The sequence below is a fragment of the Microcebus murinus genome, chromosome 14 (genome assembly GCF_040939455.1).
Source record: "Microcebus murinus isolate Inina chromosome 14, M.murinus_Inina_mat1.0, whole genome shotgun sequence".
Taxonomy (NCBI): domain Eukaryota; kingdom Metazoa; phylum Chordata; class Mammalia; order Primates; family Cheirogaleidae; genus Microcebus; species Microcebus murinus.
This window is the reverse complement of record NC_134117.1, coordinates 54054011-54081481: the sequence shown is the minus strand read 5'-3', so window position 1 is coordinate 54081481 and position 27471 is coordinate 54054011. Positions and strand designations below refer to the sequence as shown.

The window sequence follows — 27471 nt, the reverse complement described above, 5'->3', positions numbered from 1 at the left end:
CCCCAGAACTCTTCACAAAGATCCTACTACTTCATTCCATGATAGATTTGTGTTCAGTACCTATTATGGGTCAGGCAGTGTGTTAGGGGCTGTGATCAACAAATGATGTCCTTGTGCCCATGGACTTAAAGTCTAGTTCTTTAGGGCACAGGCCACATGATACCTTAACACATGGCACATGCATGTGCTTCTTGTTCTAGAAAAACCCATGACATTTGACTGTTAGCTGTCTTGTCTCCCTGTTACCTCTGTCTGCATGTGCAGAGTTTGTGGCCCACAGGGAGAGCTGAAGCGTCAGGTGTAGACCAGGAAGCGCTGTTTCTCTGCTTCTCTTCCCACATGGTACTCCTAGGCCCCAGCCCACCCTCCCAGCCAAAGATTGTCCAGAGAAAATGAAGAATTATAGCTTGCACTCTAACCATATGTGGCGACTTAAAGTGAAGCAAAATTAACACATTAACTGCCATGTGAATTGTATTTAACTCACAATAGTTTTGGGCCTGGGCCTCATGAAGCACATGTAACTCACATGTCTCTTCACCTTGGGAGACGTATGAACTGTTTTGCAAGTTGCATATAACTCATGCATAGAAAACAATAAAAAATAACAAGTTTTTCATTAGATTAGAAAGGATTGCTTTCAAAAATACCATAGCCCCAAGGAAAAATTTTTCTTTTCTGGTATGTCAGTCTGTGTGTTAAAAATTCAGTTCCTTGGTTATACCAGCTGCATATCATGTACCTAGTAGACGCATGTAGACAGTGTCTGCTGTATTGGACAGCAAACATAAAGAATGTTTCCATTGTCACAGAACGTTCTCTTTAACAGTATTGCTGTATTTTTGACCCGGAGCCACACCCAAGAAGCCTTGAACAGTGGACTCAAAACACTATTGCTGTATTAAAGCAGGTTCTAGGAAAGCAGTCTCAGGTGCTAATGGGACTTGGGAAACTCAAGAGCAAACCCAAAATGTGTTTAAAACTCTGTCTCCTAAATATTGGACAGATTGAATCAAAACTGACTCAGATAAAGCAGCATAAAGGAAAAAAAGATAAAAAATAAAGGCCAGGCACAATGGCTTACACTTGTAATCTTAGTATTCTGGGAGGCCAAGGTGGGAGGATCACTTGAGCTCAGGAGTTCGAGACCAGCCTGAGCAAGAGCAAGACCCCATGTCTACTAAAAAAAATAGAAAAAATTAGCCAGGCGTTGTGGCATGCACTTGTAGTCCCAGCTACTTGGGAGGTCGAGGCAGGAGGATCGCTTGAGCCCAGGAGTTTGAGGTTGCAGTGAGCTACGATGACACCACTGCACTCTACCCAGGGTGACAGAGCGAGACTCTTATCTCAAAAAAAGAACCTCACTTTCCACCCCTTCGTGTTAGAAAAAAATAAAAAGTAAAAAACAACAAAAAAAATAGTGGACGTATAATGAATCCCTCACTCTGTTCTTGCCCCCCATCTACCTCCCAAAAATGAACAGAGTGACAGAGTGATGAAATGATTGCAACTGAAAACATTATACAGATACCTCTCTGCTGAAGTATGAATTCATGGGTGGTTTTTTCTTTCTCTTTTTTTTTTTTTTTTTTTTTGAGACAGAGTCTCACTTTGTTGCCCAGGCTAGAGTGAGTGCCGTGGCGTCCTAGCTCACAGCAACCTCAAACTCCTGGGCTCGAGTGATCCTTCTGCCTCAGCCTCCCGGGTAGCTGGGACTACAGGCATGCACCACCATGCCCGGCTAATTTTTTCTATATATATCAGTTGGCCAATTAATTTCTTTCTATTTATAGTAGAGACGGGGTCTCGCTCTTGCTCAGGCTGGTTTTGAACTCCTGACCTTGAGCAATCCGCCCGCCTCGGCCTCCCAAGAGCTAGGATTACAGGCGTGAGCCACAGCGCCCGGCCTCTTTCTCTTTTTTGAGTGTGAGTTAGGGGAAGGTGGTGGTGGAGGATTGGGGAAATGGATGGGCCCACCATTGTATAAAAAACAAAGAATTAAACTTGGATATTGGGAGGAAGTCACACATCATTTTGAGTAGGCAGTGGCCCCTTGGGGTGATGCTAGCCCACCCTGGTCTCACTGTCCCCTCTCCTTCAGGGGAGCAAGACCAAGGAGCACAAGTCCCAATATTAAAGTGCCCTTCCTACTTTTTCATCAGGACATGGTGCAGATGAAGGCTGGTATGTACTGCAAGGCATGTGAGTTCGTGGTGAAGGAGGTGGTCAATCTGCTTGACAGCAAGAAGACTGAGGTATGCTGTCCTTGGAGAGGTCGAGTGGACGAGGGGGCTTGGCCCTTGCTGTTGTGCTATACCAGCCTGGGAACATGTACAGCCATGTCCCTGTCCTTTAGAAGGCAGTCCCTCCTGGCTGGGAGTGGGGAGTCCACGGTAGCCCTGCTTTGCAGCTCTGGTCTTTGTAGTTTGTCTTTTGAGGAAGGAAATAGCACCCAACTCTTGGCTCGTACCCTGGTCTTGTTAGTATTTTCAGAATCTCTCCCACCCTCGCCCAGCCTCCCATGGTCCTCTCCTTGTGTTTCAGGAAGAAATACTCCATGGTTTGGATAAGGTATGCTTAAAGTTGCCCAAGTCCTGGGTGGAAGAGTGCCAGGAGGTGGTGAACACATACGGCACATCCATCATTAGCATGTTGCACGACACCAGCCCTGAGCTGGTGTGCAGCTTGATCCACCTCTGCTCCCGCACGGAGTGGCCCGAACTGACTGGTGAGCCCAGGGCGCGGTGCTGGTGGGGAGGACAGCGGCCCTCTTGGGTCTGGGAGGGTCCTGCCAGCATTGAGCCCTGTGCCTTCCTGTGTAGCACAAGCGATTGAAGTGAAGGATGGTGGCTTCTGTGAGGTATGCAAGAAACTGGTTAGCTATTTGGATCACAATCTGGAGAAAAACAGCACCAAGCAAGAGATCCTGGATGCTCTTGAGAAAGGCTGCAGCTTCCTGCCTGACCCCTACAAGAAGCAGGTACACTTTAGGCCAGAGTGTCAGAACCTCCTGGGAGCGTGCAGAGGCTGGGAAGCCCACTGATTGTACTTCTGATTCAAGTTTTGAGGGAGGGAAGCTAGCTGTTTTTGCCTCACTTAGGTGGAGTCTAGTGAGGTTTTAGTTAGACATGATTTGTTGGGTCAGGTAGAGCCACTGAGGAGAAACAATCTGATCTTAGGCCAAGTGTGGTGGGTGTCTGGGAAGGGACGGCTCAGAGCCCAGTGGCCTGGGAATGTCAGGGACTCCGGGAGAAGAGTGTGTCCAGTGCCTGTGCCAGCGTTTCGTGCTCCCACTCTGCTTGGATGCACCCAGACCTGGACCTGTCCCCCCTTCACTTTGCAGTGTGATCAGTTTGTGACCGAGTATGAGCCTGTGCTGCTAGAGGTCCTGGTGGAGGTGATGGAGCCTTCCTTCGTGTGCTTGGTGAGCGTCGCCGGGCACGTGGGTCCCCTCGGGCAGATGTGACCTGGGAGGGGCTGCATAGACCTGGAAAGGTTCCTCTGAGACTGTCGGCCTCGAGGCAGGGTTTCTGGGGGTGGAGAGTGGAGGACTGAGGCAGGGAGTCAGGCCTGGAAGCCCCATTGCTTTACTCAGCAATCCTGGTGTTCTTCTGAAATATCTCAGAATCTAGCTGCTTCTGGAAGCTGTTGTCTTAGTGTTGAAAGAGATCAGTTGGGCAGCTCTAATTCTCCCCTTTCTTTTGTCCTTTTCTTACCATATAGAAAATTGGAGCCTGCCCTTCAGCCCCTAAGCCCCTTTTGGGAACAGAAAAGTGTGTCTGGGGCCCAGGCTACTGGTGCCAGAACGCAGAGACAGCAGCCCAATGCAACGTGAGTAGCTCAGCCTGGTGGCCCCACGAGCCTCGCCAGCCAGGCAGCTCTGAATCCTGCTGTAGCAGGAGCCTCAGTCATCAGCTCTCTACCCTGTTTCTATACAGTGGAAACAGGCCCTGAATGGCAGGCTTCCTCACCGCTGCCCAGCCACGGCCGGGCTAACTACACGATTGCGTTTAGGGAGTGGAGCATGTGGGCTGATATATTCTTTAGCATTTTTTTGCTTTTGTTTTCAGTTCACTTGTGACAGTGTCAGATTTGCACAAGGTCACTCCAGGGATTTCACAAGGCCTGTGGGACTTACTGCCCAGACCGTTGCCCAAGTCCTCCGGTCCTGGGGCATGTTTGCCCTGGCTGCAGCCTGGCCTGAGTCTTCGCTCAAATCCAAGCAGAGCTCTTCTGGAACAGCACTGAGAGAGGGGGCCCCTGCCCAGCAGGCTGAGGGTGCCATGGGCACCGCCCTGGCCGGGCAGTTACCAGTTGGGTGACTGCACTGCTTTCCTGGGCGGGGATGTTTGGTCTGGCCCGTTACTTAATGTTTCTTTGCGCAACTTTTTCTTCCCCACTGGGGTTTCTTGTGTGACCGTGTGAGGGGATATTGTGTCATCGCAGGCCACTGTGGGGAAGGGCAGAGGGGCCCACACCCTGGCCATGTCCAGCTCCTTCCTTCAGCCCAGGCTGCAGCCCAGCTGCACCATCACCCCCACCCCATGGCACAGTCAGTGGTGGAACTGGTTTTGCCACTGTCCTGGGTAAATGTGCCTATGATCCACTTCTCAAGGCCTGCGAGCTGTTGGTGAGGAGGTTCCACTTGGGATCTCTGCAGGATGCCGCATGCCAGGTGTGAGCAGGTAAAGGGCCCGGAGCTGGGCCTGCGTGGGCGCTCATCTGCGACATGCTAAAGGCCTTTGCATCTGCTGCTCTGACTCTTGCCTTATGGGCCCCTAAAGCTCTGATGGCCACGTGCTCCCTGGTTTTACATGAGATACTGTCCTTGGTCTTCAGTGTCTGGTACCATCCAGCTAACCTAGGACACATATGGGTCTTGTTTTTGGGTGATGTCTGATATATTAATGGACAAGGAATGGAGGTGGTTGTCTGAAGACTAAACCCAGTTTCCTCTCTCCTGCCAGGCTGTGGAACATTGTAAACGTCACGTGTGGAACTAGAAGGAACATTGCATCTTGCAGAAACCGCAGCATCTTTTCCTACTTGTGTGTCTGGCAGAATGAACGCACAGATCTATTTGACTTTGTTATGAAAATAGGACCCCCCCCCATTTTACCCCCTCATTGTAGCATTGCTGTCCATGTGGGAGGCAGCCCTGCTGACATAACTGCTTCAGTGTCCCTTTTCTCTGCTCGACGGATGATGACGTAATGTGCATTGGAGGTCTTGCATGGCACCTACTGGAGAAGGAGAAGGGGCTCTTGCTGCTGGCATGGTTTTATTGGCAGGAGGCCATCCTCCCTCCTCTTGGCTGGAGTCTTGATTTGAGTCTGAGGCTGCCTCCTACCCTAAGGCAGGCTCCTCTCCCCTTCCTGTGCCTGTCGGCTGCTGTACAAGGCAGCAAAACCAGTTTTATATGGAAGAGTAGATGCTCAGAATCAGGCTTTTAAAATAATTTCCATTGTAATAGCACAGATTTTGGAAGCAGCCACTGGTGGCTCAGGGGACAGTGGTGGGGCAGAGGGTTCGCCATGCCTGGGTCAACTCTTGACTCAGCTTTCTCGTGTCTTTCCTGGGGATGCCTTGTCTAGGTTCTGTGGGTTTGGGTGGGAAGGGGGACATCTGCCTAAATGTAACCTGCTAGCTCTCCAGGGAGTCCTGTGGGCCTGGCTTGTGTGTGTAAATGCGTAAACAGTGGTGGCTGCCTCTTCCCTGCTCGTGCACCCTTCCCCCATCCTACAGATGCTCTTTGGACCTTTCATTTCAAATAAATGTAGATGACAAGCTCCTAAGCCTCTGGCTTCCTGGTAGAGGGTGACAAAGCTGAGGGGTCTGTAGGTGTGGGTGTGCATACTGTCTGGGGTCTTGGCTGCTGTACTTTTCACCATCAAAGCTTCTGTTCCACTTCTGGTTGCCGAGATACTAGCAAAGCCAGTAAGACGTGCAGTTGCTATTAAATGGACTTGATTTTTGTTTGTTTTGCACTGAAGTTTCTCTGATTTAACAATAAAGTTCTGTTAACCAGATCTGGGCCTGAGTTTCTGTGACACTTGGCCAGGAAGAGTTTGTTCTGAGCCCCTAGCAGCCCTATGACTCCTCTCAGCCAGAGAAAGCAAAGTAGGTAAAGAAAAAGTCCTGCCTGAGAGAGGCCCCCGAGAGACCAGAGACCAGGCCAGCAGGGGAGCACCTGAAGGTCGGGCCCCGTCACCCCCTCCACACCCTGCCCATCACCCCCACAGGCCAGCCACGCAGGTAGTTTACCAGAGCCAGAGTGTATTGCCGGTTCCTCGTGAGTTGCTTCTCTTTTTAAACAGACCATTCCAGAAACTTTCAGTGAGTACCAGTTAAACAAGTCCAAGGGAGAAATATTGAGGGAATAATTTAAAAGAGTACACACAAACACTACATTCAAAACCCAAGGGAGCAGCAGTCATTTCTCTTTATAAGCTGGGCACGTTTGGGAAGCCAGTGAAATGGAGAGAATGCTTGTTCATTGACATTGACCTTGTCCACGGGGGTGGCAAAGATCACTCACTGCTCCACCTGGACGTCCAGCGGGGATGGGGCAGAAATGCAATGGGACTTGAGCTGAAGTTAAGGTGTGGGACCAGCAGGGGATACCCACCTCCCTCCCCCGGGTGTCTGTCTCCTGCTCTGGGGGGCACAGGGTCTGCGTGGGGTGGGTGGTACTTGCTGGGATGGAGTGGAAAGGGGAAGGGGGCCTGCTCAGCCCCTTCCAGCTCAGCCTGAGCCGAGTTGGTTCTCAGACTCCTGGGCGCCCAGTAACCCTCCTTACCTTGTCCTTAGACGCCTAGCATTTTTGTTTGGTTTTCTTAAAAAAATAACAGATTTTATGAAGGTAGAGATCAGGTGCTGAATGAGTGTCTGGCAAAAGTGGAATCTGTCCAAGGAGCTCATGTGGGCTGCCAGGGCCAACCCAAGGTTGTCCCCACAGTACTGGCCTGGGGAGGGGGCCCCGGCCCTGCCCCTGCGCTTGCCCTGGGAAGGGGTGGCGGGGCGGGCACTGCTCACACCAGGGAGGCTTCCCTGTCCAGTCACAGCTCCGTGATCTCCAGGGGGCTCTCCATGATCACATCTCGAAGCTTGTGCAGGGGTGTGGATTTGGCGGACTCCGTGCGGGCGTTGCGCTCGAAGGCGGTGGCCTCTGCGGCAGTCAGTGTCTCCAGCGAGCGGCCCAGGCCCTTCTGGTCGTCCTCAGGCAGGCTGTTGAGGTCGGTGGCCAGCAGCGTGCCTGTGCTGCCATGCACCACGTGGATCCCATCGGGCCCCTTGAGCTCCACAGGCGGCTTGTGGCAGAAGCGCAGGCTGCCCTGGCCCGGGCTTCGGTCCCCCGGCTCCTCGTCCAGCTCAGTCTGGATCAGCTGCAAGAGGCCGGGACCCCACATGCTCAGGGCCGTGCCCCAAGGAGCGAGCAGGTGGGTGGCCCCAAAGTGCCACCTGCTACGTGCCTGTTTCCTCCCTACCCTCCCGCAAGGACCCTCGGGCTCCTCCTATAGCAGGACTGTCAGCCTGTGTCAGTGTTTCTCAAACTGGGTGCAAAGGGGAACCGTGGAGGCGTTCTCAGGAGCATGGGCTTCCTGTGGAATCTTTAATTTTCTATATTCACTCTGATGCTCTATAAAAATCCTGTGATGCAGTTGTGGTATCTGGGTTTGTTACCAAGTTGGCCTCAAGCAGAATAAGCTCGAATTGTGTCCAGGTAGAAAGTGTCCACAGGACAAGTTGGAGGGGATACACGGGGTGTGGTAGAGATGTGCAGATGGCACATCTGTCCTGTGTGGGGCTATTCTGCTTTGGCCTATTCCTCCTGGGAATTTGGGCCTAGCTAGGAATCAGTTTTTAGGTAAAGTCTGGCTTTTGAAAGTATTGACATAATCATTATAGGCACACACATGGTGGGGGACAGAGAGAGAGAGAGGCACACCCCCAGGACTGGGGCACAGCACACAGCTCCCGGCCACCCGGCCGGCTACCTCGGAGATGGAGGAGTGGCAGGAGGAGGCTTTTTGCACCATCCGCTGTGCAAAGAGCTTTTTGAGCCGCAGGTAATCCTCCAGGACCACCTTCAGCAGCGAGCCCTGGGGGAGGGAGAGGGTTAACCCCCCACCAAGGCCCTCCCCTACCTGCCCCACCCCTTTCCCACTCCTGGGAGTCAAGGGTACACAGGTGTCTGGTCCTAGGGCAGAGGATCAAAAGCAGAGCCTGGTGACAGTGGCCAGCCAGAACCCACGTGGGCTCACTCTTGAGGCCTGGCCTCGAGGCCACTGCAGGCTGAGCAGCTCCCTAGCAGCCCCCGTGCCCGGGTCCCTCTGTGGCTGTGGTGTTTTCACCCCAGTGGAGGGTAAGTCTAGCTGAACCTGGGGTGTCCACCTCCCTGTATCCTCTAGAGTGGGGTCTAAGTCTAGCCAGGGGGCTGGGCACAGGAGCCTGGGGGGAGGGCTCACCTTGATGGGCCCCTCCCGAATGATCTGGCCCAGCTTGGCAATGTTGTCATACTCCTGGATGGCTGCCCGCAGGTATCGATCATCGTCAGGCTTGACCGCTGCTGGTTCACGTCCGAAAGTTCCCTGGGGAGAGGGGACATTAGCTGGAGCAGAGGTATACACCACACACAGACAGGTGAGGGGGCGCTGCCCCCGAAGAACACAGCTCCTTGGCCAGAGGCAGCAAAGACCCACCCCTTCCAGCCCCGTCCCTCACCATGGCCCGTACACCCCACCCTCTGCCCCCGCTCTGGCCCGGGCTCACGTGGGTGCGCGTGGGGCTGTTCCACAGGTCGGCGATCTCGCTCAGGTTCTCTGGCAGGTCGTCCTCGTGCTCGGCCTGGGCGGCCAGCTCCAGATTCCGACAGAAGGGATCCAGCCACACGGGGTTGGCTCTGCCATTGGGGAGCGGAATGGGGTGGGGCAAGGAGGGAGGCAGGTGCCCTTCCAGCCTCAGCCCTCCCCGATGTCCGTTTCCCTGGCTACCTGTAGTGCCTTCTAGTTCTATAGCAGAACTGGAGGTTTGGGGTCACGGGAAGCTGGCCCCCTGGCCATGGCACCCCCATCCTAGGATCCCAGTCCTCCTAGAACCAGGGTGACAGAGGCCTCATCCTGCACCGGGTGCCCAAAGTCTGTGTACAGCCCCTGGAGCTTGGGGCTGGTCCGGGATGGGGGTTTCGGAGGGTGAAGCTAGAGGGGCAATCAGTCCACCAGGGGGCGCCCAGGCCCTAGGTGTCAGCCAGTCTGTGCTCCCGCAGCACTAGGGAAGCTGGGGGCGTCTTGCTCCCGCGCTGGGTCCCCAGGCCTCCCTGCAAAGGGAACTGGCAGCGCTTGAGGACTCCACTCACCCATCAAAGGAGTACTTGTTGGTGTTAGGCATGTCCATGATGTCGATGAAGCCGCGGTTCCCTGCAGGGAGAAGGGTCACAGTGTGGAGGGAAGGGGCTCAGGCAGCCTTATGGGGGCGCCAGGGCCCCCCTCCCCTCGCTGCATGGCCCTCACTCACCTGCTGAGCCAGCCACGATGGCTTTGAGCTTCCTCTTGTGTCTGCAGAGAAGCAGAGAGAGGCGCTGGTGAGGGAGACCGGGCTGAGCTCGCATCTCAGGGCTGGTAGCCCTGCCTGCCTCTCGGCTGTCTGGGAGCCGGCGGTCAGCCCCCGGCTAGGGGCGGGAGTGGGGGACACTCACACAGTCCTGTAGTACCAGTTCATGAGGACAAAGAGCATGGCGGCCAGGAAGAGGAGGATGGCCAGGACAATGATCGCCATCTGCGGGAGAGCAGGGCCAGGCATGACCCTGGGGAGACGGGGGCCGTGGGGGGAGGGCGGGTGTCGGGGGGTGAGGTGGGGGAGTGGGACTGCCACCCTACCTGTAGGGCAGACATGTCGTCGGGCAGCTGGGCAGAGATGGCGGGCTGCACGTCCAGCACGTTGTAGTTCCGGAAAAGATTCCGCAGCTGTTCCTTGTTCTCGTCGATCATCTGGATCACCCTGGGCGAGGGGCAGGGGCCTCAGCTCCCATCCTCGGCCATCCCCCAGGAGCCGCTGCCCGGGACAGTCTGCTCTGCTCCCACCTCCAGCCCAAGTTCACCGCCCCAGGCTGCGCAAGATGAAAGCCCACCTGCCCAGGACCGCTGTGTGTCCTACCGGGCTCGTGCCTCCGCACAGGACCCTGGGGACCCTCCCGTTCCCAGGTGGGGAGAGTAAGGCTCAGAGGGACAGAGCTCTGCTCACACCCCCAAACTCTGCTCTCCCCACCAGCCCTGGGGGAGAGCCCCACACAGCGGGCCGGCTGGTGCTGTCTGCGCCTTCTTTGCTGGGACCCTCCCCCGCTGCAGGGCAAGGAGGCAGACAGACAGTCCCACGGCCCAAGAAACGGTCCCCGCTCACCGGTCCACGTCCAGGATGCGGTTGGTATCACGGTTCACCACGTGGATGAGCAGTTCCGTCTGCGCGAAGTTCACCCGTCCCTTCTTGTCCACGTGGAACTAGGCGGGAAGGGGTGTTGTGGGGTGTGGCCACCATGGCATGGGTAGGGGGCAAGGAAGGGGGATGGGCAGGCCCCTTCCGGGAGCCCCTCCCGCCCTTCCCTGCTAATAGACACGTCACTACTGAATGCTCGCTGAGGACCAGGCACAGTGCTCATCACTTCACCCACGTTGGGCCAGGTACTATGAATTAGCACCATTTTACAGATAAGGAAACTGAGGCCTAGAGACCTGGGAGAACTGTCTCAGAGCCACACCACCAGGAAATGACCAAGGGAGGTATGTGCCCCCTTTCATGCCCCTGAACTTTCCATAAAGCCCTGTCCTTCCTTGCGGCCTGGCCCCCCTCTTCTCCCTCCACTGCCCCGTTGCCAGGGTGGGTCTCATGGGGCACCTGCACGTCGTCAGTGTTGACGATGGCACCGGTGATGTTGGAGAGCAGGCGGATGAACTCTTCCTCGAAGCCACGCACGCGGTCCGGGATCTCGTTAATGACGATCTTGACTCGCTGGTCGTCCCTCAGGATGTAGATGCCGATGATGGCTGTGTCGTTGTGGCCTGCCAGGTCTCGGGCCACTATGTCCACCACAAAGTAGCCAGGGCTGTAGGCCATAAAGAGGTCGAAGGTGCGCAGGATGCCGTCCACGCTCCCTGCGGGAAGAGCCCGAGGGCGGGGCAGAGCTCAGGGGTTACCCCGCGCCCCTGAATCCCTGGCAGGGGGCAAGGGCCCTGAGGCAGGCAGGCACACCTAGGGGACAAAGCACAAATGCCCACAGGGCCCAGTCGGGAGCAGAGGTGACAGATGAGTGGGAACAGTGCCCATCTGAAGGGGCAGCGGCTCAGGCCGCAGCTCGGCTGGTTACTGTCGTGACGGACTGCGCCTGTGCCGCCAGACCTCGCACTTTTCCTAGAGAGAGCGAGCGGTCCCGCTCTCATGCGAAATCCTCTTGTTTTAAACCATTGCCTACGTTTTTATTTAAACACTCTGCATATTAAACAGAACACAACTGTGGGCTGCATTGGCCCAAGGATGACAAGTTTGTGACTGCTGTCCCATGCTGGGGTGCCATGGACCACTTCTGAGCACCCTTAGTGTCTCTCTCTCTCTCCCTCTCTTTCAAACATGCGTACTTCAGAATTCCACAAAGAACAGAGATGACCAGAGGTGATACAGCATAGCTTTCTCTTAAAAGACAGCAGACCTGGCTTTGAAATCTGCCACTTTCTAGCTGTGTGACCTTTAGCAAGCTATTTGACCTCTCTGTGCTTTGGTTTATTAAAATAAGAGCAGTGAGGCTGGATGTGGTGGCTCACACCTGTAATCCCAGCACTTTGGGAGGATGAGACAGGAGGATCGCTTGAGGCTAGGAGTTCAAGATCAGCTGGGGCAATATAGCAAGACTCTGTTCTCTACAAAAGATTTTAAAATTAGCCAGGTGTGGTGGCTCATATGCTTGTAATCCCAGGGACTCAGGAGGCTGAGGTAGGGGGATTGCTTGAGCCCAGGAATTCAAGGTTGCAGTGAGCTATGATCATGCCATTGCACTCCAGCCTGGGTGACAGAGTGAGAGTCTGTCTAAAAGAAAAAAATAAATAGCTGTGAGAACTCAAGGGATGGCATCTTGAACTAGACCTCATAGGATGGGGGCAATATATCTGAAGGCAGAGATGGGTGTCAAAATGGCATGCCAGAAACTTAAGGCAGAGGGGTCAAAGGCCAGGCGAGGATGGAATAGAGCAGGTTGAGGGAATGATAAACAGTTCAGCTATGTTAAGGACAGTAGGTGGTGGAGCAAGCAGAAAGAAGGGAGGAAGACCTAGTAAGCCATGAACGCCAGGCCAAGGAATCCTCCTGGCATTCAAGACTGGCATACAGATAAGACATGTATAGAAAGAGAAGTGGGAAAAACTTGGGACTGGAAGTAAGGTAATGGGACACCCAACAAGGGCACTTTCTAGAGCTTGACCTAGAGAGTCTCAGCCATCCACATAGCAAACGCACGAGCAAGCTTGCATATTTGTAGGCATTTAACCTAAGTGTGCTCTTTGATTTCTGGCTGCCCAGTGCCTACCATGATGCCTACACACAGGGGGGTGAGGTTCACAAATGGAAAAACAGGAAGATATAATGGAAAGGAGAAGAGACAGATGGAGAGATTGATGAAAGGGAAGATGGATAGGAAAATGGATGGATAGATAGAAGGAAGGTAGGTGGAAGAAGGACAGATGGATGGAAGGATGAATGAATGGATGGATAGACAGATGGATGGAAGGGTAGATGAATGGATGGATGAACAGATGGATGGAAGGGTAGATGAATGGATGGATGGCAGATGGATGAATGGATGGATGAATGGAAGGCTAGATGGATGGATGGATGGAAGGCTAGATGAATAGATGAATGGATGGACAGATGGACGGATGGATGGATAAATAATGGATGAATGAGGAGACAAGAATAAAGAAAGGAAGAGCAGGTAGGTAGATGTAGAGATGGCACAAAGTAGAACAGCTCAATGAATGGCGGATGAATTGGATGACACGACTGGCTACCCATATATCCTGTGGTGCTCACACAGCCCCCATCTCCTCAGAGATAGGTGTCGAAATGGCATGCCAGGAAATTAAGGCAGAGGGGTCAAAGGCCAGGGGAGGATGGAGTCCCTGCAGCGACTGAGAGATCTTGGTTGCAGGCCACCCATGTGCTGCCAGGCTCCTACCCATGGTGAAGACCTGGCCCACATCTTCAGAGTCGTTGGCAAGGGCCCGGAAGTAGTGGATGGCCAGAATGCTGTAGAAGACGAGGCTGTTGTTGCCGATGTCTGCGTCCAGGGCCAGCACCTGGATCAACTCCGAGCCCACTTTGGCATCAGTGGCCACCCCTGCGGGAACGGCAGGTGGTGTAAGTGGCAGGGCAGGGGCCACCCCACGCCCGTGCCCAGACTCCAGTCCCTGCACCTGCAGTGTACTCAGCCTTGGTGAAGCGGGGCGGCTGGTCGTTGATGTCCTCCAGCACGACGCGCACCTCCTGCAGGGTGAGGTCAGCCAGCAGGTCGAGGGCTGGGGAGGGTCCACGGGGAGGCGTCCAGCTGCGGTTGCTGGAGGCCTTGACGATGAAGGAGAAGACGGCCTCCCGCTCCCGGTCCAGGTCCCGCAGCACCAGCAGGCACCCGTCGGGCTGCAGATGGAAGTTCTTCTCTTCGTTGCCGGCTGAGGGTGGGAGCATGGCACAGGTGAGGGGGCAGGGCGCATTTGGGTCATCTCCAGCCCCAGGGTGGGTAGGGCGCTAGCTCCGTCAGGCCCCACCTGCGATGAAGTAGTACACGATGGCGTTGGGGCCCTCATCTGCGTCCACGGCACCCGTCACGTTGCCCACGAGGGTGCCGCGTGGTGAGTGCTCAGGCACCGTCAGCAGCTGGTACTGGGGGCTGCCTTTCTGCAGGGGGAAGGGGATGTTGTCACAGGAGGCCACACTGAGCCCCCAGTCCCCGCTGGGGGCCCTGGGCAGTGACTGTGTGGCTACCGAGGGAGTCTACTGTCCAGGCCTTATGGGGAGAGGAGAACTGCTGTAACCTCAAGGGGACAAGGGCAGGGTCTGGGGACCTGAGCCCTGCCTCAGGGACTGTCACCCAGTGATGTCCTCCATGCAGGCAGGGCTGGGCTTGGCATGTTCTCTGAAGCATCCCAGCACCTGACCGAGTCTAAGTGAGGGGGCACGTACGTACTCTCATGTGCGCATGCGTGTGTACACACTCACACTCAGAGATTCCAGGGAACATCCCATCCCACGTACACACAAGCGGGAAAAACAACCACACCAGAGAGCTGGAGTCCAAACAAGGGGCCTCAGCCCTGCTGTTCAATTTCATCTCAGCCCCACCTCAACGAATCCGGGCTGATTGTCATGCTCCGTGTGCGTGTATGCGTGCGTGTGCGCACATGCGTGCAAATGCCAGATCAGCTCCATGAGTCAGGCATTTGGGTCTGCTTTTTAACCACTGGTTAGTGTCTTGAAACAGTGCTCAATATGGCGAGCCATAGCTGCTCCATAAATGGTTGTTCTTGCATGAAGTGCATGCGGACAGGTGTTTCCGTGTCTAACCTAATGTGTATTCCAGCACAGTGTGTACAGGGGAGTGTGTGCATGTGTGTGCTTGCTGGCAGGTGTGACTGGCGCAGGGGACAGGCAAGCTCACTGGAGGCCTCACGAAGAGTGGCTCGTTGTCGTCAATGTCCTCCAGGGCCACCTGCAGCGGCTGCATGGTCTCATATGGCACCGGCTGGCCCAGGTCGCTGGCCACCAAGATGATCTGGGAGGGAAGAGCGCAGAGGGGAAGGCTGAGGGGGGCGCTCCAGGTGGGAGGTCGGGCCCTGCGCAGAGGGAAGCCCCGCCCCCAGAGGGAAGCCCCGCCCTCCCCGCGCCGGCCCCGCCCTTACGCTGTACAGCGCCTGCTTCTCCCGGTCCAGGCGCTGCGCCGTCTGGATGAGGCCGCTGACCGGGTCGATGGTGAAGTACTCCCAGTCCCGGTTGCCCGCCGTCTTCAGGAAGCTGTAGCGCACCGCCCCGTTGAGGCCCTCGTCCTTGTCCGTGGCGTAGACCTCGTACACGTTGGAGCCCAGTGGGATCTCCTGTGGGGGTATGGGGAAGGTGGACATCGGAGGGAATCCCAGCTCCCAGGCCCCATGGAGCTCTCGCTCTTTCTCCTGCAGCAGCGAATGTCCTCGCCACCTTCCAGCACCCTGCTTGGCTGGACTCTGGTGGATTCCAAGCATCGACTATTTCCTCTCCGCCTTCTTCCCCAAACCGAGCCAAGGTCTGTCCACTGACACTCCAGCCTGGGATCTGCATGCTCCAAGCTCCCTCCATCCCTCCAGTCCCATTGCATGCTGAGGTTTAGGGGACAGAAGGAGAATCCAAAAGCCACAGCCACCTTTCGTCTGTCTTGCTGTCTCTGCCACCCAGACCACAGGCACTCGGAGAATCCCCAGGCAGCACCATTCATCTGGTGGGGTGCCCGAGAATGGGGGACCCGGGCAGGTGGCATGGTGGACAGAGATTGGCCACCAGGTCTTCTGTTACCAATTCCCTGTGGAACCTGGACATACCTCTTCACCTCTCTGAGCTCAGTCTCCTGAATGCCCTTAAGTCTAAGGTATTGAAAAACCTAATTGATATCAGACAATGACCCACGATAAGGCTGCCCTTGGCAAAAGAAAAAGAGCATATTTCTTTGCATTTAGTTGAAAAATTATCAGCTCAGCATGGTTTCATTGTTTATACCATTGATCACGACAAGCAGAAGTTCCAAATGGCAGTTATATCTAATTAATAAAAAGTGGGATGACAAATAGATAATTACTTAATAAATGCTGGTCGTTCGGGATGCATAAATCTTTCCAAATATGGAGCCCTTAAAGGAAAATCTTAGTAAATGGAGCCTTTGGTGTGGAAAAGACCTAGATTATTATTAATTTATACCCTCCTCTTGCCACAAAAAAGATCTGAAGCAGCTGACAAGGATATATAAATAATAAGATTGAACAAGTTAAAAAATTAGGGTAAAGAAAAAAATGGTTGGCAGGAAGACGGAAGCTGAAGGGTGGGAGGCAAAGTGTGTACCCTAAGTCTCTGCAGGCTCATTCAAGGTGGGGTGACCACTCTGACCTCCCTAGTGGGCAGAGCAAAGACTGCTAAGTCATTAAAAATGTGAAACTAGACAAGGTAAAAGCAAATCCTAAGGTAAAAAAACCCACAATGTTTCTCAGAGCTCAGCCCTGGGAAAGTTTTCTCCCGTAGGACCTCAAAGAGTGAAAAGAAGGATTTAGCAATGACATTCTGAGACGTGGAGACTTGCTGGAGTTTGGGGAACAAAGAACAAGTGGGAGACTCCCTAATTGTCCCACCAAGGAGCATTTTGGGCTTGGGTGGCATAGGAGAAAGAGAGAAGAGCAGAACTTCCCTATCTTATATGGCAATTTAGACCAAGGAATGGAAGAAGAATTGGAGAGATTCCAGAACCTCGGCCACTTCCCCTTGTTTCTTGTTGTGACGCCTGTCTTCAGCTCCCGGGCCGTCTCAGCACTGGTATCACAGGAGCAGCAGACAGACAGAAGGGGCCCGTGTGTTTATTTTGAGACGAGTGTGGGGGAAGTGGGTCGTGGGGGGGACTGTCCTTGGTAGACATCTAGGAGCAACACGTGGGCATTTACTATTATTAGTCCTGTTTTGCAGATGAAAAAACAGACTTGCTCAAGGTCACTGGCCTGGTAAGCAGTAGAGTTAGACTTGAACCCAAGGTCTTTTGCTAGCACGGCCTGTACCACTATCCACTGCTCAATACTGCCCTGTGTGGCACTGAGCACATCTGCTGTCTTCTCTGGCCTGTTCCCCGACCTTGACAATGGGGTCCTTCCACTCTCCTAGGCCATGGCTGCTGTGGGACGAAGAAGAGGGCCGGAGGCTGGCAGGGGATACCGGGAGGAAGTCCCGGGGGACAGGAGTACCTCTCTGATGTGGAGGATGGTGCCGTTGGGCGGGCGCACGAAGACAGGGCGGTTGTCATTGACGTCGATGACCTCCACCAGGAGCATGGTGGTGCCCCAGAGTGGGGGCTGCCCGCCATCCGTGGCCACCACGGTCAGGTTGAACCTCTCATAGGACTGCAGTGGCCGCTGTGTGGTCACCAGGCCCGAGTCCATGTCCACGTGGAAGGCGTCTGGTGGGCGGGGCAGGAGGGCAGGGCGTGGCTCTGACTGAGGCATCCTCCCCGTCCCTCCTCCTCCTCCTCCTCCTCCTGGCGGGGGGCTGCAGGCATGGCAGCTCGCCCCCATCCCCCACCTCCTGCCAAGGCGTCACGAGTGTCTAGGCAAGGCTACACACCCACGCCAGGGCCCTCCAGCGAGTAGGTCAGCTCCCCGTTGGGGCCTTCGTCCTGGTCAGTGGCCATCATGGTGATGACAGAGGTGCCTGCCGGTTCGTTCTCGTACACGCTCGTGCTGAACTGGGGCTTGGAGAACTGCGGCCGGCAGTCGTTGACATCCAGCACTTGGATCACCACCTGCGGGCGGAGGTCAAGGCCAAAAGGTCAGGAGCACGATGGGGCTGCCTCAGGGAACCTGGTCACCCAGGCATGCTCGGGCAGAGGAGGGACAGGCACCACCTTGGGAGGGAGCCACCGTCTTCCGACGTGTTGGAGTCTGACCTCAAGGACTGTATTTAATGCCTTGAGCCTCAGTTTCCTTATCTGTACAAGGGGGACAGTAGTGTCTTATCTCTCACACGTGATGATCTGTGCTAGGACATACTCAGCAATTAAAACCAGGTTAACAGGTAATCTGCACCTGCGCCCTGAGGCAGGAGCCCTCTTACCTGCCCACCCACAGCCCTCTGTCCTTGCTACTCCCCACAGTGGCCTGTAACTCTGGCTCTGATCTCTGGACCTTAATGCCGATCGCTGAGATTCCTCCACTCCCTAAGGCCCCTGTTGACCAGGATCTGTGTCTGGCCTGAGACCTGGCTTCCCCTGCTGACCCCCCAGCCCAGGGCAGGCCATGTAGACACAGCAAACCCTGGCTGCCATGGCCCTGCCTGTCCACATCCTCATTGGAATCACAGCCCTTCACAGTAATGATTTTTAAGGCCCCCTTTCAGTGCACGGAGCACGTTCAACCCACCTCATCTCCCGGGTCCTCATCCCCACACCTGCACTGTCCCTTTGCAGATTTGACAACTGCAGCTCAGCGAGGTTAACTGACACATGCAGTTTGCTCAGCTAGTGGAACTTAGTCTTCCCACTCCAAATACTGTGCTTTTCCCAGCACGGCACGTGTGTGTGTGACAGGGATGAGAGTCAGGTATGTGTGATGCTCCCAGCCTTTCCCCTCCACCTGCTGAAGGGGACTCGTCTCGGCTCATTGGCTTCTCCCCACTGCATCCTCCACCCCCGGCTCAGGAGAGTTTCCTGTGGGCAGCCAGGTTACTGTGAGGGACACGTGGCAGATGAGTTCAGGAAGGCAGGCGGGAGGCAGAAAGGAGTGGGATGAGATGGAGAGAGCAAAGCTTCGAGGCGTGGGACTTTGGGTGGACAAGGGGAGATGCTGGCCTCACAGCAACTGTGTGGACGCTGGGAGTGCGACGGGAATGGGGCTGTGAATCTGACCCCTCGTTAGTATTCTTTAACAAACTTAGATGATTACTTTATAATTATGTGGGGCTACTGGGCTGCGTTTCTTTCGGTGGGGCGCTATGGCAACACTGAGCCACGTGTATAAGCCAGGACTTATTTGGGTTTCCCCCAGGTGTGTTTAGCTGCCTTGGCAATCAATGGTTTGGCACCAGAGATTTCTCCTAGAGTCCCTGCCTTCCTAAGCTGCAGCCATTGTAACCCACCCAGGCACCCTATTGCCTTCTCCTTCCTGCCACCGTGTCTCTGAGGGGACTGGGGGGCTCTCCTGTCAATCTGCAGCAGTCACTTGCTAAAGGCTTTGCTTGCTGCCTACACAACCCCAGGCTCAGGTTGGCACCCCTTACCTGCACCGAATTTTCTCGACGGTTGCTGGCTACATCCCCAGGATTGTCTTTGGCCAAAGCAGTCAGGATATAGAGGTCCTTCTTCTCCCGGTCCAGAGAGGATAGCACATAGATGTCACCCTAGTAGGGGAAGGTGGCTTTAGGTCCTTTAATCATTCAACAGATACTTATTGAGTACCTACTATGGCCAGACAGTGTTCTGGGTTCTGGAGATACAGCACTGGACAAGAGACCCCTGTCCCCAGGGAGCTCACATCCTTCTCGCCCTCACCACCCTAAGCTACCTGGAGCCGGGGTGATCAGCCCAGTCTGGAGCTAACTGCCTGACCAGGGCTTGGCATACAGTAGGTGGCTCCATACATACTCATTCTTCTTAATGCCAGGCCAGGAGCCATGTCTGCTTGCCCACACCAAACAGGAAGGAGTGGACCCTGCTGTGGGCAGAGAGGGGCAGTGGGAGGGAAAGTCTAGTTCCAGCCTCAGTGACCGGGGAAGGCCCTGCCTGACCGAGCAGCCCCAGGCCACTGGGCTCCCTCCCTATACTGAAAATAGCAGCCTAGAACCACTTAGTACACATTTGAAGTCATCACCCATCTTTTCTCCTGAATTTCTGCTCTTGAGGTCTGAGACTCAGGAGAGCATGGGGGATGCACCCTTTGGGGCACCCTCCCTTCCCCAGCACTGAGTATAGGGCCTTGTATCCAGTAGGTGCTCAAACACTGTGTCCACTTTCTGCAGCACTTCCCAGGCCTACCTTTTGACAGTTTCTTTTTTCTTTTCTTCTTCTTTTCTTTTTTTCTTTTTTGAGAAAGTCTCACTCTGTTGCCCTGGCTAGATTTCAGTGGGGTCAGCCTAGCTCACAGCAACCTCAAACTCCTGGGCTCAAGCAATCCTCCTGCCTCAGCCTCCCAAGTAGCTGGGACTATAGGCATGTGCCATCATGCCTGGCTAATTTTTTCTATTTTTATTTTTTTTTAATTATTTTAATTTTTTTGAGGCAGAGTCTCACTCTATTGCCCAGGCTAGAGTGCCATGGCATCAGCCTAGCTCACAGCAACCTCAAACTCCTGGGCTCAAGTGATCCTCCTGCCTCAGCCTCCTGAGTAGCTGGGACTACAGGCATGTGGCACCATGCCCGGCTAATTTTTTCTATATACTTTTATTTGGCCAATTAGCTTCTTCCTATTTTTAGTAGAGACGGGGTCTCACTCTTAACTCAGGCTGGTCTCGAACTCTTGACTGCCAGTGACTGCCTCCTAGCATGCTAAGATTACAGGCGTGAACCACTCCACCCAGCCTCTTTTGACAATTTTAAAAAGCAGATCTTAATCAGGTTTTTCAGTCTGGAGAATATATCTCAGAAGTTGTCCCACAAAGCTCTAGTTCCAAAAGTCCATGTCTGCTGGGACAGAAAGGCTGCAGTCTACAGGATGTCTGGGACTCTGAGAACAGGGTTTGCTAAAGAACTTGGCTAAAGAACCCTGGAGGCTACAGACGTCCAGGTGGCAGGACCCAAAAACACGGCAATGACTGCAGTGGTTTTGGTGGCTTCGCAGCCCGTGACTCGGGGCCCTTCCCACTTCCAGAACCCAGGCCTGCATCACGCGCTTACCGTGTCGGGGTTGATGGCAAACTTGCCCTCTCCGTCCCCAAGGCTGTACTCAATGAGGGCGTAGTTGCCAGAGTCGGCGTCTGTAGCAGTGACTGTCAGGATGACTGTGCCCACAGGCACGTCCTCGAAGACGGCCTCCTGGAGCCCGGTGGGCAGGGAGAGAGAGGAGGACATAGTCAGCCCTAGAGCCCTCGCCTGGCCCTAGGAACGATGATGCAGGGAGCCCAGAGCATCAAGTGGCTCATGGGCTGGGCGCTCCCGGGGGCTTCGAGGCTGGCAGGGTGGGAGTGGAAGACGCCCAGACCCCAAGGAATGGGCACAAGCCCTGGACCCGGCCTGTTGGGCTGGCCCCACCTGGTAGGAAGGCTGGTCGAAGATGGGGTTGTTGTCATTGATGTCCACGACCTCCAGGTAGACAGGGATCTCAGCAGCGCGGGGCGGGGACCCATTGTCCGAGGCCCTCACGGTGAAGTTGAGCCAGTGCACCTCCTCATAGTCCACGGTCCGGTTGGCAATGACCTTCCCTGAGACACAGAGGCAGCCACTGCCATTTTGGCCTCACTCACGACAGCTTTCCGAAGTTTGAAGGGAAGGACCTGGAGCTCTGGGGGCAGCTGTGGCCCCTTGAAGAGGAGGGTGGCCAAGCAGCACTGCCCAGTGGCAGGCGAGAGGGCTGGGAGGGGCTGGCGTCCAGCTGCTGTCATCATGGGGGGTGAAAAAGCTTCTCACAAGCCAAAGGGACGGACATCAACACGCCGGGACACCTCCCTCTGGGCTCTCCCGCTCCCTGAGTGGTAGTGACAGTAGGAGCCTGGGAGGCGGAGAGGATCAATTCCAGGTGTCTGGCAGACATCAAGGGGGCTTCCAGGCCAGCCCAGGACCAGGCGCACTGTCCTTTCTCTAGTTTGGGAATCTGGGAGTGGACAAGATGCCGGCCACGGAGGGGCTGGGTGGGGCCCCTGCTGGAGGGTGAGAAGCAGGCCATGGTCCCTCTCAGGGGCTAAGCGGGCAGAGACGTGTGTCCCCCAGCCATCCTCTGGCAGATTTCAACCTACCCGCTGAGGAGTCTTCCAGCTGGACGTAGCCCGGGGGCTCGAGGTCGAGCAAGGTGTAGGTGATCAGCCCGTTGAGGCCCTTGTCGGGGTCCACGGCTGCCACAGCAATGAGCGTGGTCCCCGGGGTGGCCCCCTCCAGGATCCGCTCCGTGTAGTAGGTGATCCCGAAGGGCTTGAACTGGGGCGTGTTGTCGTTGACGTCCAGGATGTTGACTGTCAGCTTGGCTGGGGTGGGGACCAGGAGACGGGTGCCAGTGTGGCCAGGCCAGGCCTTGCCAAGCCTCAGCCAAGCCCGGAGGATGGCAGCATCTCTCAGCCCTCCTGGGACCCCCTCGGCATTGACCTCCCCCACCTCAGGCTGAGGGATGTGGCCCTGTCCTCTGGTCTGGTCACTCACTCCTCCATAGGGGGAAGGGCTGGTGACCCTGGTGGAGCCCCTGGCCCCTCCTGTGCCCGTTTCCTAACCTGCTCAATGAGATAGGACCAAGATGATCTTTAAGACCCGATATCCCATCTGAACTGTCCTCTCCACATAGCCAGCCTGGGCCCTTTATCTTCTGAGCTTGAGACAGAAGAGATGACCAAGTGTGTCCTTCCTTCCGGAAAACATGGGCCTCTGGGCCACGATAAGCAGCCAACGTCTGCCAGGCTGGCCCCCACCGCAGCGGCTGTCCTCACGCACGGCAGAGGGGACTGAGCCCACCCCATCCCACTGCTCCACCCACCCCCGCTCTGGCAGACCCTCTGCCCTTGCCTTGGGTGGCCCATGCCCCACCCTCAAGGGGCAGCACGGCGGCCCCCCTTCCCGGCAGTGCCTGCACCCCGGTGAGGTGTCTGTACCCCCCAGTCACTGTCCTTGCTGCCTGCTCCCTCTGTGCTGACCCTTGGGGCTTCCTAATCAGATCACGGGGTTCCTGCCGCCCATCCCAGCCGCACAGCCACCAGTTCTGACAAGCGGACTCGGACCTGCGTCTCCGCAACCCAGCTTTCCTCAACCCCCTTGCAGGCCTCCCCAGTCGCCTCTCCACGCCGCGCCGTGGGCTTCAGCTCCCACGCCGTGCTGAGCTCCGCGTTACGACTGCCACCTGGGCCTCGCTGTGGCCACCACCTCCCAGGCCTCAGGTGTCGCCCCCTGCCCTGATTGGCTCTGAGTAACCAACGAGAGACGTCTGCAGGGGAGCCTTACCGTTTGGCACGCTGACAGAGCGCTCCGGTAGGTCGCTGGCGTTGTCAATCACCGAGAGAGTGACCTCATAGGTGGCAACAAGCTCCCGGTTCAGGGGGGACTTCACCATTACAGACCCTGCGGAGCGGGCCAAGCCAGGTTCAGCCTGAGCAGAACCCCGGAAAATCTGGGCCCCCAGGGGTGCTCTCCTCCCAGTCCCCACAGAGAGCGACGGTGCCCGGTGGACCCCGGCACTTGCGGCAGGCCTGGGCCCCCAGCTGCCCACACAAGCCGGGCACTCGGTGCGCACTAGCCGTGCCTCCGGGCAAGCCATTTACCCCTCTGTGCCTCAGGTAATCACAGTGCCGGCCGTACTGCGCTACTTTGAGGATTAGAAAACTTACACAAGTTTCTGTTTGTAAAGAAATTAGAGTATAGCACGTGGCACATGAAAGTGCTACATGCTTGCTCAGTTGAAAATCCGTACATTCTACAACAGCGTGAACGCACCCAACACTACCAAACTGTACGCTGAAAGACGGCTAAGATGAATTTTGTTATGTGGGTTTTATCACAATTTTAAAGAAAATGCTCATATTCTAGGGAGATCAAGTATAAAGGAAGGTCATGGCAGCTGGAAAGCCCCGAAGGGGTCCACAGAGGGGACAGTGGTGGGACAGGCTGTATACCTCAGGCCCACCCCTTTGTCTCAATGACACGAGTGAAATGGGCTGATCGTGGGATAGGTGCATTGGCCCTGTGTTAGTCTCAGCCAAGAGTTTCCTTGTCTTCTACCCACTGCCTCCCAGAGTCCCTGCCTGCTCCCCAAATTAGAGAGGAACTTTCCAGAAGCTTGGGTTTAGACTGGATGGAACTAGTTTGGCCGACCTCAGAGCTGGCTTTCCTGGGACCTTTCTTCTTCTTGCCTACTAGAGGGCCTGGGGGGCTCCTCCTCCCACCGGCCTCATCCCAGAGTGAGGCCTCCTGTCCCTCTGGGGCACTGGGGTCTCTGGGATCCCCTTCCCCCTCAGCGGATCCCCCTGCTGGGCTTCTGTCTTCCGTGGGTCCCCAGCATGGGGCGGTCACTTACCCTGGGCCGCCTCCTCCTCCTCCTCCTCCTCTTCCTACTCTCGCTCCCTGTCCCCCAGGCTGGGGAGCGAGGATGGGGAGAGGGCGGCTGCATTCAGTCTGCAAAGGCTGGGCCACGGCCTTGGCCCGGGCCCCACAGGGCAGGAAGGGTGGTGGGGGTGCGGTGGGCATGGAGGAAGGCAATGGGGTGAAGCAGAGAAGAGATGAGGTGGGAAGTGACAGAGAAACAGAGCTCAAACCTGTGGGCCTGCCAGCCGTGAGGAAGAGAGAAGAGGGTTAACATCAGTTAGTTCAGGGTGCGGCAGGGAGGGAGTGGAGCGGGGCATGGGGGCGGTGGGGACTCAAAGCTGACCAGGGCAGGGGACACAGGGAGGTGTGGAGGGACAGGCACAGGGGGAGGAAACCAGGGGAGCAAGCGGGAGCCCAGCTGGAGTGGAGAGCTCAGGGGCTGAGGCTCTGGCAAGAAGAAAGGGCAGGGAGGTGAGCAAGGGCAGGGACAGCCTGAGGAAGGGGGCAGAGAAGACACTGGAAAGAAAAATAGAGAGAAGAGAGTCAGTGGGAGGGAGGGAGAATAGAAGGGAGAAAAAGCAGTGGAGGCTTCAGCGCAGTGTGGAGCTGAGCAGGGCACGGAGCAGCTCTCCATGGTCCTGACCAGCCCATCCGCCAAGGATTTTGCTAACCTGGGACAGGGCTGATTTTATCTAACCTCTCCTAGTGCTCCTGGTTTTCCTTTCTTCCTTTATCCTTTGGGCTTCATATGCAGATTGAGCTAATCATACTCTTTGGTTCACTGTACGCTATGATCACTGGCCCCTCTCTTGCTTTCTGAATGTATCTATTCCCTTCTATTCCCATCCTCCTCCCACCTTTGGCCAATCACTGTAATGTATTGAATATATTTTTTATTTAAAAGTATTCCTGAAAATCATATGTTGTTTTTTTTTTTTTTTGAGACAGAGTCTCGCTCTGTTGCCCGGGCTAGAGTGCTGTGGCGTCAGCCTCGCTTGCAGCAACCTCAAACTCCTGGGCTCAGGCGATCCTCCTGCCTCAGCCTCCCGAGTAGCTGGGACTACAGGCATGCGCCACCATCCCTGGCTAATTTTTTCTATTTTTGGTAGAGATGGGGTTCAAACTCCTGAGCTCAAATGATCTGCCTGCCTCAGCCTCCCAGAGTGCTAGGATTACAGGCATGAGCCACTGCACCCTGCCTGAAAATCATGTATTGTTTTGTGTGTATGTATTTTATACTTATGCAAATCATGCCGGGGTATATGTCTCCTCCCATTTCTTACTCTTTTCAGTAAGAACGTATTAAGCCCCACCCACATTGCTTGGTGTGAGTCTAATCTATTACTTCTTCCTGCTGCCTGTCACCCCCCTGGTGTGCACCCACATTTTATTCTCAATTGCCCACCACCACCAATAAATCTGCAGTGAACATCCTTAGACGGTCCCATTGACGCCCCGACAGTTTTTATGAGATATATCCTTGGAAGCAGAATTGCTGGGTCCTGGGGTATGAGTGTACTTGGTGCTGGAAAGCTGTCCAGATGGTGGAATCCGTCTCATGGTAGTGCATGAGGGTTCCAAAGCCCGCACATTGTCTCCAATATCAACACTGTCCAGCATCCTAATATCTGCTAATCACACGTGGAAAACTGATATCTCACTGCCATTTTACTATGCATTTCTCTGAATAATGATTTTTAGCATTTTGCCATAGCCATGTTAATTTTTCTGTCACTCCTCTGGGTCTTCCAAGAAGTACCCCTGTCAGATACCATGTCTTTCCTAACTCCCCAAAAGAGTGAAAACATTGAACTTTTGGTCAAATGGTAAAAGCATCTAAATTATAATAAGCTGTATAAAATGTGAAAGATAAGCCACGGTTCCCTTTGTCTTGTGATAGTGTAAGAATATCTTACAGAGGATTTAAATGACCAGCATACACAGGAAGAGAGGGCTCAGCCACTTAGTTATTAAAAATGCATATTAAAATAAGGTATCATTTTCCTCTAAAGTTACAAAACACGAAAACATTCCAGTATTGAATGCTGGCATGAGTGTGGTGAGATGCGTAGAGTGAGGGGATCAGAAGACCAGAGGAGCTGGTTGAGGAAGAGGAGGAGAGAGGAAGGATACGGTGCCGACAGGGGAGAGAAGTGAAAGGGAAGGAGGAGGGAGGAAGGAGGAAGCAGGGAGCCAAGGAGCTGGGCAGGGAGTCGGGGCAGAGGCGGGTGGGAGGGTGCAGGCCCTTGTACCTGTGTTGATGTTCACAGCAAAGGCGTCCTCCTGGTCGGGCACCAGGCGGTCAGTGTCATCCTTGGCCACGATGCCGATGATGTGGTACTCCAGCTTTGGGTTGAGGTCTCGGTCAATGGCGGTGACATTGGCAATGACAGTGCCTGGCTTGGCCGACTCCAGCACGCTCACTGTCTGGATGGGGTTGAGGAACTCGGGGCGGGAGTCATTGACATCATCAATCAGGACTGTGATGATGGCCGTGCCAGAGAGAGGGACGGTGCCCCGGTCAGCGGCCACCACTGTCAGCCTGTAGGAGTCCTGCTCCTCCCTGTCGATGGTGGCATTTCCGACTCGGATGACCCCGGTGACAGGGTGGATGAGAAAGCGGTCCTGAGCCCCGGCTTCTATCCGATAGACCAGCTCCCCATTGAGGCCACTGTCCTCGTCCGTGGCTGTGACTTGAAGGACTGAGAATCCTGTGGGGGAGGGAATGGGGAGTGAGCACAGTGGCCTCTTCTAGAAAGATCATACCAGGACACGTTTGTTGGTGCACAAGAGGCCCCTTTTCATGATAGCCAGTTTTTATTTATCTTTTATACATTATGCAATTTTATGGGACAATGGTATTTTTATATTTTTGATTAAATAATATTTTATAATTTAATGGTTAGCTGTATTTCCTGCAAATTGCTTTTGCCTTTTGCTCATTTTTCTGTCAATTTATACAAATTATGTAATTATAACAACTTGAGGCAAATATCTTTTTCTCAGTTGTTTGCTTTTCAATATAGGCTATAACTGACATAAAGAAGTTTAAATTTGTGGCAGTGGCTCAGTAATCCCAGAACTTTGGGAGGCTGAGGCAGGAAGATCACATGGACCCAGGAGTTTGAGGCTGCACAGTGAGCTATGATCATGCCACTGCACTCCAGCCTGGGTGACAAAGTGAGACCCTATTTGTAAAACAAGACAAAACAAACAAACAAACAAAAATAAACAGGCCAGGTGTAGTAGCTCACGCCTATAATTCTAGCACTTTGGGAGGCTGAGGCAGGAGGATCACTTGAGGCTAGGAGTTCAAGATCAGCCTGAGCAACGCAGTGAGATTCTGTTTCTACAAAAGATAGAAAAAATTAGCTGGGCATGGTGGCACGCAACTATAGTCCCAGCTACTGGGGAGTCTGAGGCAGGAGGATTGCTTGAGACCAGGAGTTTGAGGTTGCTGTGAGCTAGGCTGATGCTACTGAACTGTAACCCAGGTGACAGAGCAAGGCTCTGCCTCA

General features: G+C 54.8%; 2 protein-coding genes across 2 annotated transcripts in view; one reads left to right on the top strand and one right to left on the bottom strand.

The window, feature by feature from the left end:
• Positions 1-6029, top strand: part of PSAP (prosaposin) — a 367269-nt gene extending 361240 nt beyond the window's left edge. Inside the window, exons 10-15 of the mRNA XM_012762580.3 lie at positions 2163-2255; positions 2545-2728; positions 2823-2980; positions 3344-3424; positions 3724-3831; positions 4968-6029. Of these exons, the coding sequence (XP_012618034.1) occupies positions 2163-2255; positions 2545-2728; positions 2823-2980; positions 3344-3424; positions 3724-3831; positions 4968-5003 (660 nt within the window). The 3' untranslated portion in view covers positions 5004-6029. The remainder of the gene's footprint in view (positions 1-2162; positions 2256-2544; positions 2729-2822; positions 2981-3343; positions 3425-3723; positions 3832-4967) is intronic.
• A 230-nt stretch (positions 6030-6259) lies between these two features.
• On the bottom strand, positions 6260-26300 carry LOC105870177 (cadherin-23). The gene is made up of 23 exons (XM_012762577.3): positions 26206-26300; positions 22877-22993; positions 21691-21915; positions 20990-21159; positions 20636-20773; positions 19024-19143; positions 17374-17551; positions 16998-17209; positions 14931-15122; positions 14690-14803; positions 13800-13929; positions 13452-13703; positions 13214-13375; positions 10888-11144; positions 10396-10493; positions 9876-9996; positions 9695-9774; positions 9514-9554; positions 9356-9416; positions 8773-8902; positions 8469-8591; positions 7998-8102; positions 6260-7385 (listed from the first exon to the last, which is right to left on the bottom strand). The coding sequence occupies exons 2-23, from the start codon at positions 22983-22985 to the stop codon at positions 7059-7061; spliced, it is 3345 nt and encodes a 1114-aa protein (XP_012618031.2). The 5' UTR covers positions 22986-22993; positions 26206-26300; the 3' UTR covers positions 6260-7058.
• Positions 26301-27471: the final 1171 nt, after the last annotated feature.